At 54.5% G+C, this 11,103-nt stretch overlaps 1 protein-coding gene across 1 annotated transcript; it reads left to right on the forward strand.

Moving 5' to 3' along the window:
- The first annotated feature begins 1,078 nt into the window (after positions 1 to 1,078).
- CDEST_14622 (Putative zn(2)Cys(6) fungal-type DNA-binding domain-containing protein) lies at positions 1,079 to 3,754 on the forward strand. Its single transcript, XM_062930778.1, has 2 exons — positions 1,079 to 1,778; positions 1,840 to 3,754. Exons 1-2 carry the CDS (start codon positions 1,125 to 1,127, stop codon positions 2,545 to 2,547), a joined length of 1,362 nt encoding a protein of 453 aa, XP_062786829.1. The 5' UTR covers positions 1,079 to 1,124; the 3' UTR covers positions 2,548 to 3,754.
- Positions 3,755 to 11,103: the final 7,349 nt, after the last annotated feature.

An 11,103-nucleotide genomic window follows, 5' to 3' on the forward strand; every position in this document is an offset into this window, starting at 1 on the left:
CACACCTACCTTGTCAACGGATACTTCTATCTTAGTGTGCTTCTTTCCCTTCCATCTTACATACATCTCTGGCACAATCCCTCTTCTTCCACTCCACCACCTGGACCTACCTCTTTACATTACATTACCCGCCTTGCGCCTGCCTTACCTTGCCGGACTTACCTCACCTCAATTCGCCTCTTCTCTGACTTACCTCCCCTCTCTACCTGGACCTTCCCCAAGGTGCATCTTTGCCCTGCTCTGCCTTTTTCTTCCCGACTCAAGTCGACCTCGACCTCAACCCGCCGATCAGCCACAGCCTGCCCTCCATCCCCTTTCCCGCCGAGCATCGCAACCTCTTCGACTTGGGCGCGTGGGAGGTTTTTTTTTTTCTGTCGTCGAAAGGGGGGTAAATCAAACCAGCAAATAACAACACCATCGACAGACATCATTGCCGTCACCCACAACTTGTTCTCTCCAAACCGCCACGACCCGATTACCCGAGCCGTCTTTTCGCTTGGCTTGGTGAACCAGACCTGACCTCACTCCCATTCCTCGATAAGAACATCGCAACTGCATCAATCGACAACGCGTTCGCCCACCCTTGCGCACCCGTCATCATTCTGGAAGTCGGATCATTGCCAGATCCGCATTTTTATTTCATCTTCTAAGATTGATCATTCCAGTCACGTCGGCTTCTCAGCTACACACACCCCGGCTGTCGCATCTCACAACACTGCGTTGTGCGCGCCGTGCTGTGTCCCTCTTCCTTTTCACTTTCTTCATTTGCGCGCCTGCACTCTCTGACGGCTTATACGGCAGCCTCTACTGACCAACGACGCCCGCGCCACACCTGCGCGTCTGAGCTTTCCAAAGTCAACCACCTGACTGACTGCGCCGTTGTCTCTTCCGTCGCAGCCCACTTGGTCATGATTCTTGCCCTTCCCGCGCTTGGCCGGACTTTTCTGATAGCAGGGTTGGACGGATAGCCTACGCGCGCCGATTCTAATCAAATCTTGCCTTCAGGCTACACCTCTCTTACCCATCAACAAGACAGTCTCTGGCCCACCACCACGACAACACCGCGAGGCGACGAGAGGTCAGGTTTAGACGCGGCATCCGGGTGGACTCGCCGCAACCAGAGCATGGCAGAGGAGCAAGGACGAGGGCCGCCTTCTATACACAGAGAAGACCTGTCCATCCACCACCGAGAAGACGAAGCTCGTCACCGACTTCCCCCCGTAGGAGCACCCGAAGACCCCAGATACTCCGACGACAGACACCAGAGACCCAACATGGCCGCACCAGTGACACTCCCCTCCATCCAGGATCCTCACGGAGCGTACGGTCAGCCCGCGTACCCGAGATCATACCCTCCCGATCCTCGAGGTGACCCGCGCGCCAGCAACTACAGCGCATCGCCCAATTCCGTGAACGGCTACCCGCCTCCGCAACCGGGCGGCCACCCCCCTCAATTGCCGCCGTTGCAGCCCCCGGGAGACCCAAGATCCCCCACTTACCCTCCTCCGCCAGAGGCGAGGGACGACTACTATAGGAGCCGCCAACCCCCTCCGCCTCAGTACGGCGGCGATCCCTACTACCAAGACTACCACAACCGCCAAGGGCCCCCTCCTCCTGGTCGCTACCCCGATTACCCTCCTCCTGGCCCAGGTGGGCCGCGGTACGACTATCCGCCGGGCGCGCCGCGATACGACTACGGCCCGGGAGGGCCTGCCATGCAGCAAGCAGCGCCTCGTCAGCGCACATCCATTGCTTGCAGATACTGCAGGAAGAGAAAGGTTGGTCTCAAGAAAGAGTCTTGTCGAGCCCCATTACGAAGCTAATTTGGACCGTCTCTAGATCCGCTGCAGTGGTTACCAAAGCGCCCCAGGGGGGAAATGCGTCAACTGCAGTAGAATGAATCAGGAATGCATATTCCAACCTGTGTCTTCGTCCAGCTCGACGGCCTTCGTTCCCGTATCCGCGATACAAGGCGGCGTTCCACCGGGCACGCCGCTCTATGGAGCCTACGGACAGCCATTGCCTCCAGGCTCATTGCCCCCGCCACCCGCTCAGGGCTACGCCCCTCAACCCGGCAATGGGTACTACCAACAGCCTCTGCCATCCCCCACGGGTGGCTACTCGCCATACGATGCGCAACGCGCAGGAAGACGGCGGCCGAGAGACGACGATGTCGACGAACTCAGACCACCGCCGCCTGACCCAAATTCGTCAGACGATCCCCGACGTCGTTCGCCGGCCTCGAGCTCGAACCACAGCAGTCCAGGCGGCTACATGGCCTACCCACCTGCTGGGCCCGGTGGATACGATCCAAGAGGACCCCAGGCAAGACACAGCCCCGGACAATCGACGGCCGTAGCTCCAACGCAAACTGTAGATGAGCGAGCCGCAGCCGCAACACATCGGCAGAGCAACTCCTCAACCCCCGCAGCATCATCTAGCTCGGTAATGAGCCTCAATAATTTAGTGGATACGAACCCCAACGACATTGATAGGAACATGCTTGGAAGATTGAACCGAGGCCCTCCGGGAAGCCAGAGGAAGTAGTTAAGCACATGGCTGAGCATGTGGGTTAGCTTTGCTCAAGAAGGGTTCGACGTTACCCTCGAATCGAATTCCGAGCGCCCAAAAAGTTGGGCGCAAAGAAAGTCAAAATGGGACTGAAGCTGCCCGCTAGGTCTCTCTTCGCTTTGGAAGTCTCAACGGCGTCATTACAGCCCTCACTCTTATCTCGATTCTCCCGAACGCGGCTGCCGTTGTCGGCGGCGGCGATGAAGGGAAATGTACATGGGTGTAATTCCAAAAATCATGGGAAGGCGTATCGATTCTTGAGAGAGGCATGAGCCTGCGGAGCAAGGGAACGGATCTGTTTCTTAAAAGTTGGCAAAGGCAGGCTTTCGGGATCAGCCAAAAACCGAGACGGTCAGCATTGGAATTTTCCATTTTTATTTCTTTTGCTTTTTTTCTTGTCTTTCGTTTGGTGTTGGCAAGGAGGTGGGGTGGGTGGGCTGGGAAATGGTGGGAGGTCTTCTGCTTGAGCATACCAGCGGGTTTCCCGGTTGTCGGGAACCTGGTTTTTGTTGCGCCTGCCTCAGTCTCATTTTCTTTTCATACAGTCATTTCCCGCAAAGGAACGGAAAGGGTCAAGATTGGTCTGCCTCGCGGCACACGTCTGTTTTTATGTTTTGCGGCTCTGCTTTTTTATTCATCCTCATCGACATTGCCTGCCTTTGTTTCGATCTCCAAGTAGCTGGAAGTGGCCCGTATTCCCTATTTTCTTTTACTAGTACCCCTTCAAGAAGAAGTTATTACGATGGCGAAGAAGATCGCGCAAGCGAACGATTCCAAAGGATCTGGGCGGCAAAGATATCATGTTTCTCTCCCATTTGCGCGTCTGCAGAAGTTGGGTTTCCACGACGGCACCGCCAGTACAGCAAAATACCAGAGTTTTTCTCTCCTTCTTTTCAATCTGTTACTTTTCGACGAGGTCTCACAGCGCACGCGAAGCTTCGTCAGAAGACGACGACGTAATGGAAGATGTCGGACGTATGATGGACGAGAAGTGGTGGGGACTGGAACGAGAACGGGCTGTAGGCATCACCATGTGTCCGTCCGTCTCTTCTGCAGCGAGTCGAGCGGAGTGGAGGGGTGGAAGTAGGAAGAGCAACAATAATGCCGAATGTCGGCGTCGTCGTCGTGGTCGTCGTCGTCGATGCTGTCATCGTCTGCCATGCCTACACTTTTTCCGCATCTATATACTGTGCGTGTCCTAGATTCCCCGACCTTGCAGAGCCTTGTGAGGCTTGTATTGCGTACCAACTCGGGTTGCGCTCGAGTCGCGCTCGAGTCTACCAAGAAGCAAGCGCTCCTACCGATCGCGAGCAGGGAAGTTTGAGAGCCATCATCCAGCAGTGACCAAATTTGCGTCCATGTAACAAAAGCTTCGTAGTCTGATATTTCCTTTTGATTAAGAGGAAGGGGGTAGGGAGGGGACGGGAGCTTTGACGACCCGGTCTTGGGCGGGAAGGGGGGTGAGGGAGGGAGGAAGTGCCCTTCAAAGGGGTGCGGGCGCGGGCGGCAAGACGGCCGGCCGCCAAACCCCAAAGTCAAGTCAAGGTTTGGGGGCCGAACCGATGCTGTCAAGTTCCGGGAACTGCCTGTAGTCTCCCATGACGGACAACCCCCCTACCCCTCCCCTCCAAAGCTCCATCCATATCTAGCCTGTACCGTCCGCCCGTTGGCCGTCCGTCTTAGGCGGGATGGCAAGTAAATGAGAAGAGATGGTCGTGGCAGGGCGTGGCTTGCAAGGCGAGGCGTCTGTAGCCATTCACCCGTTTTCTTTCTCCTCTTTTTTTTTCTTTCTGCCCACGGATCCCCCTCCCCTCCCCGTCGCTTCTCTTCTCCTCTCCCCTCCCCTCCTCTCCTCTCCTCAATGCCTTTAAAGGAGAGGCCAAGAGACAGACGTACTCTCCCTTGATCCCCTCCTCCCCCCTCCCCTTCGGCCAACGGCCGGCGGAGACAACCAAACCCGTCCATCACCCCTTGTTTGTTCTCGCTCCAATGTCTTACCAGGTCGTACAAAGCATGGTTTGGACGTCAAAATTCCCGAAACAGAGGAAGACAAAGAAGGAGTCGGCCCGCGGAGGGGAACAAAGAGAGGGCAAAGGGATCAACCACATTCGGAAAGGGGGGGTTAAACAAAGAGAAAGAGAGAAGCCATGGAACAATAATCATAAATAAACAAAAGGGTAGAAAAATAACACCAAGCAAGTTAGCTGGATCTGCACTGTTCAAATTTTACAGGCCCACTAAAACCGATGGCCGATTGTTCCACATCCTCGACGCATACTGTCGTCGTGTGCATACGGTGGTGGTGGTGATGGTGGTCGTTTACAGGCGGAGGGGCGGAGGAGAAAGGAGGAGAAAGGAGACAGACGCGCCGAGGCGAACCGGGTCAAGCCAGGTACACACATTTGGGGGTGGACGAGACTCGAGAGGCCATTTGTCGAAAGCACTCCGGGACCCCTAACGCTAGTCCTGGTCCTCTCTCTCCCTCTCTCTCATTCTCTCGGCGGGCCAACGAACGAAAGGGAGTGATGAGCCATGAGTGGTGTCAGGGCCTTGATGCCCCTCTCCGCAATCAACGCTCATGGGGACAGCATTGGGTTGATCCTGGTAATGCAAACCGCGCGAGCACGCCAAGGCAAGGGGAGCAGGGGAAGGGAAGGGAGAGAGCCGTTCGGCGACGTTGAGCACTGTAGCCCGAAGAACCAACCAGGTAGATACTCGAGTCGCACCAGCACCCGGACACACATACACACATCCACAGAGAGACGCATACATAGACACGCCGCACGGCATCCGTGACACACATATAGCAAGACCACAAGTACAACAAGCAGGAATGCAAATGCTATGCACTGCGAGAATTACTCCATGACGATGCAAGCAGAGCCAGGCCTCCCACGCATCCACGGAGAGTTGCACAGCAAGCGCGTACCCCTGTTAAAGATAGAAAGAAGAAGACAGTGACGGTGACCAAGGAGGACAAGAAGAACGGTCCCTTGCAGCGATGCCCATGAACTGGCATTGTTCAGGGACGGTGGTGCTCTGGAAATCAATTACTCACAAGCTTGTGCCTGACAGAGGCAGGCCGGGCGAGGTCGAAGCGCGCGTACTAACAGGTGCTTGGCAGTGTGTTTGCGCATCTACCTTTCAGCAATCCAAGTCACACTCTTCTCAACGGCAAGTCCAAGAGTGCATGATCCCGATTCTTTACAGTTGCGATAGGGATATTTGGCCGTCGGGCTTGTGCGACACGAAGCGGAGGAGGCGGAGGGGAGTGCGCGACGAGCCTAACACACCTTGTGAGCGAGAGACAGGGAGCATGCTGCACCACCAAGGTCCCTGAAAGCCTCCAACTTCCAACTTCCTTGTCTCGAGTGGCCGTGAGACTGGTCGACGGCGACAGGAGTTGCCTGCTTGCGATGCATTCCGACGGCCGTAGGATGGGGCCGATGGGCAATATGGGCGGTGGACTAGGTCGGTAGCCGGCGGGGAAGGATGAAAGTAAGTCGGTACCTGCTGTTCCCTGGGGCGTGGAAATCCTATAGACTCTGATCCGCAGCTTTGATTGAGCTGATGTATTTTCCTCTTCAGATGGACACGGCCGACGGATAATGTTTGGAATAAGTCGTTGCATCTGGAGAATATGGCTTTCTTGACCGTGCTCAGAGGCAAGTATTTATTGTACAAGAAATGGGTACGCAGCCGCTTACGGAGCAGATGAAAAGGCGGCTCACTTCCGCCGCGTTCCTTACTTGAGGGGTAAAGGAGGGGTACCGCGAGGAACATGTCAATTTGGTGTTGCCAAATTATTCTTGTTGTTGAGGGATGAATGGGGTGTCGAGATTGGAAAGTCTAGCCTCCGTACGGTAGTCCATGGCGCAAGACTCATTCATAATGTAGCCTTCGCAAGCCCTTCCGGGCCAAGTTCAACGCGCGAGAAGGGCGGGGCTTGCCAGCCGTGGCCAGAACAGAGAAAAGAAGAAAGACCAGAGGACTACTTATAATACAGTGGCCGTCCACCAGGCTCCTGGGTGCTTGGAAAGAGTGGCGGCGCGACCATGGACGTGGTGGGCTGAACCGCTACCGAGCCCAAAGTGGCGAGAAAGAGGCTAAAACCCCGATCAAGACGCACTATTTGTCGGCACGGAACTGATTCGGTGGCCTAACACTAGTCTTCACAGACCTTGTCATCCAGTCAGTGGCCCTGGCTCTTCCGGAGAAAGGGGACTGATCTTGGCAATGATGAAGTAGACGGTGAGCGAAGTCCGAGAGGACAGGGAGAGGAGGGGGGTAGAGAAGCGGAGAGAACATGGAAGCTGGTGTTGAGCAGACGCACAGGAGTTGTTACAGTGCCTGCGTGTACATTCACCACAGGGAGGATGTGACAGGGAAGGGATGGCAAGAAGGCGGTGGATCTGGACGTTGTCTTGCAAAGTACCTCTACCTCGCTTGAGGCAAAGGGTACCAAGCGACGATAGCAGGCATAGATGGCCCGGAACCGCCGAAGGCGAAGGAGGGGGGATGATCCTATTCAGAGGCCTGAGGATGAGCGGGACTCGGGACTCGGGGCGTGGGTAATCGAGGTTCGTCTGGCGTCGAGATGCCAGGCTCGGGCTTTGGGTTACATCCTGACGTGCAGCAGCAATCTTGCAGGGCGACTGTGCATCCGGAAGCATCGAGGTGCGTCCGTACGAGCCTCGTCTCGATCGATGCGTTTGAATTTGTCGGGGCGCGAGTGACGATGGTGCGCCTGGTACAACGGTTGGCCTGACCAGTGATATCCTTCTCCTTCAGTTTGAGAGTTTGTGAAGTTGATTCGGAAATGTCACATGGTCTAGACGTTATGCGGCCGTCAGCGCCCCTGGACGTGATTTGTATCTGCCGCCTGCCGTGGACAAAAAATACATGCCGGGACTGGCCGGCGGTCTGGCGTGCAGCAAGCTGGTCTAGGGACTGTGCGGCTTGGTGCCGTCAAAGTTGTCCTCCGATCTGGAACGCTCTCAGGGTATCCAACGTGGGAAAACCTGGGGAGCCGAGGAGGATAAAGGGGGGGACGGAGTGCGAGATACGAGTTCGAAGGTCAGATGATACAGCGCGCAAGGCCCATGGGGGGATGACGGCAGGGCGGAAACGTGGGACGGCTAGGTAGATGGAATGGGGGTGTGCGAGAAAGAATTCAAAAGGGAAATGGGGATGAAATGAGGCTTGCTGACTGAAAACGGCGGCGCTATCAAGAAAATACCTTTGCTGGCTTCCAAGCATGCCCTTCCCGTGCGTCGCGAAGATTTGCGCTGAGGCTTTACCCTAGGCCCCCATCAAGGCGGCCTGACCTGTCTATGTATATTTGTGGGCGGAATGAGCGCTCGGGTGTGCCCGAGTTAGGCTCGAAGCAGGTGGTGACCAGGCAGGAAGGGATCGGGAAGACAAGAGCACTGGTAAATAACACATGACCTTGTCATCAGTCGGATAGGGGAAACAACCCTTGAGGTTTGGCTCAGGGATACCAGACTGCCAAAGCAAGCTTTCCTGATGTACAAAGCAGCATCTATACCCCCCCTACAACGTCTATTCTTTCTCTTGTCATCACAGACATCGACCTACGGCCTAAGCTGTCTCTTACTTGCTGTTTGGGCTTGTTGCATCGTCCGAGGTGAAGTTGTGTTTTCTTCCCAACTCGACATATCCCTGGCCTCAAGATGACATCAGAATCCGGACGCAACGACGCTCCAGCAAGGGAGGCAGTTTCTCTTCTCGCAAGGCGAGCAGATTTTGGATGTTTCTGCTTGACTTCGTCTTCAGCCAACGGTAGGCCCCAACATTTCTTTCTTCGTTGACTGTGCGAACATCTCTCGAACTCGAGGCGATGATATGCTGGTTGACTGTCACGCGCAAGGAGAGTTGGCCAAGGCATCATTCTCGCCCTTTGTTCATGTCGTCATACATCGCCCTTGTTGTTCTGATATTCTTTTGGCATACAAAACAACGGAACAGATAACCGACGAATGTTATGGTAATACTGAAGATTTCTATGTTCATGCTGACGGCAAACAACAGCCGCCCGAATCTTTTGCTTATTTGCCTCGACCAGTCTTGTTCTTTCTTATCTTCATCCCGAGTGGAAACAGAAGCGCTACCCGTCCACCCGAGACTCGAACTGAATCATAACGAATCGGATTGCACATTGGCAAGACCTTGACACAGCTGCGAGCAGACGTTAGGTCAAGACAAGCTACCGCCCTGCCTCTTTCCCTTCTCGTTACTCGATCTGTCAACCGACATTCTCCCTTGAATGGCTCCCTCTCGGCTGCTAGGGAACGGTCATCGTTATCGATCGATCACGATTTGACTGTGGCTCTTGCTAAGAATTCCAATGTAGTGTCGAATCACCCCTGCAGCTCTCGGGTCCAAAACTGGCTCCTCGTTTCGTCGATAGGGGTAAATTAAATCCAAGGGAGAAGGAGAAGAACGACGACACCCGCCAGGTTAACAGCACGAAGACCCCAGCAGACCGTGTCTTTCGCGATCCCAGTCCCACGAAGGCACGACCGAAGATTGCGACTCTAGCTCCAAATCTCTACCATACACGTCATCGACCGTCGCGTCGACAGTCTCAAGTCAGCTTGACAGAATGGAATCCACAGCTACCTAGACTCAGCCGAAACACGAACCATCACACATCACGGCTGTCCACCTTCCGAATCGTGCAAGACCTTCCTTCCGCCAGAGAACCCGACCCTTTGGGCCCTAACGTGCCGTGGAATGTGGCTTGGCTAGAGTCGTACGGGAAGAGACGCAAATCATTCTCAGTCCGCGCGGCGCGGACTGGGAAGCAAAGAAAGCAGGGGACGGATCAGGTCACTTCGACCATCTAGCCAAAAGCGTCTATTGGCATGTCAACCTCATTGCGGTGCAGGCGTTGCCCGTCTGCCTACGTCCACCTTTTCCCACCGAAAACGATAACAGTACTTGGGGTAGACTGGGGGTGCACGAAGAAAGGGAAATTAGCTACGGAGACGTAAGTAACAAGCCTCTGGTATCTGAACTTTTCGGGTTCGGAGTTCATCATGGCCATAACGTCTTGGATATACCTTATGTTTGCACTGTATCTCTCAGGGTTAGGGTTGCACACGCTGATCTGACGAGAGTTACAGATTCTGCGTGGCGAGTAAGGCGCCTACCGAGCCGCACGATCGAGGGTACTAAGGGATATTGTCTGCGGAACCATCCGGGTGTAAAAGTCTCGTCAGTCGATGGTGCTGCGACTGGAACATGTCTTGCCCACCATTTCTGTGTCCATGGCGGAAGCTAGTCGACCAGATTCCCGGGTGTCGGGTGTCGTTACTTCTATGCGGACGGCCGAGTGGCGCAACTATTCTCTTTCTCACGCCCCTGCTGATTGTAAAACACAAGACCGGGTTCAGCCAGTCCAAGAGAACTTTATGTCTTGGCCTCTTTCCAAAGGGCACGCGATGTCTCACCATGAAATCACCCAACGAAGCAATAGCCATGTTTGACTAGTGATCTGTCACGGGATCTCGAGGCTTCACACGGTGTGGAGCCCATAACCTGCCATCGCGCTTGTTGCTATCATTCACCGATGCCGACGCTTGCGGTATTGCAACTTGACCATGGACACAGTGTATGTTTACCTGAGTTATCAAGACTATAATGTCAAGAGCTTTCTCAAAAGACAATGCCGTTAAGACCAAGTATGGACTTGGTTTGTTTAGGCGGGCCGGTCAGCGATGCCGACAGAGGCAGAATCTCCTGGAAACCCTGGACAATCAGCCCAAAATGCTTCCGAGCAAGCCTGCAGTGGTCCTCAACCGAGTCATCAAGCGAGTCTGTATAGGAATAATAAAGTCATTAGTTTTGGCATAAATTCCCGCGGTGTCTTGCTGGCCAGGCTATGCTCCACCACATGGATAATGGCATGTGTTCCTTTCCCGTCTGCATGGCATTGGCCAAAGTATTTTTAACCGTGTTTTGGAGAATAAGAGCCATCTACTCGGGATACTTCGGATTCTGACGAACTAGATTAGCAGAAGCGGTTCGCTTCTTGTCTACTCGGAGTTGGCCTCGGACAGGCTTTCAGCTCGGCGTTTACCGAGCATCGAGAGGGAGATTGGTTACAGGGTGAGCCAGCAAGACTTGTCGCAGAAAGTAAAAGAGTAAGTATCAGGAACAAGCCTTGAGTCCCTCGAGTTTGAATATCTAGTTTGTCTGTTGGGTTGTCTTCATCCGAATTCTTTCCTTGCTCAAGCAGAGTGTGCTAATTCCGGACCGGCAAAAGGGCATTTGGAGGGTTGTGGGAGAGATCACGACGCTCAGCCGCTAACCCCCCGACATTTGATCCCTTGAAGGATCGAATTCAGCCGGAAGATTCCATCAGGGAAGGCCGTGATGTATATTGCCTTCTATTGCCAACCCACTCGGGTGCGCGATTAGCATTACCCTAATGCGTCAAGTTTTGTAACGCGGTTACCGATGACCACGGCACCGGGATGACGAGTCAAACATATCGAACTGGCCTTC

This window comes from Colletotrichum destructivum, chromosome 10, assembly GCF_034447905.1.
Source record: "Colletotrichum destructivum chromosome 10, complete sequence".
NCBI lineage: Eukaryota > Fungi > Ascomycota > Sordariomycetes > Glomerellales > Glomerellaceae > Colletotrichum > Colletotrichum destructivum.

Coding starts and splice junctions, on each gene's coding strand:
- CDEST_14622 (XM_062930778.1), top strand. CDS start 1,125: ATGGCAGAGGAGCAAGGACGAGGGCCGCCTTCTATACACAGAGAAGAC. Junction 1,779..1,839: donor GATACTGCAGGAAGAGAAAG/GTTGGTCTCAAG, acceptor GACCGTCTCTAG/ATCCGCTGCAGTGGTTACCA.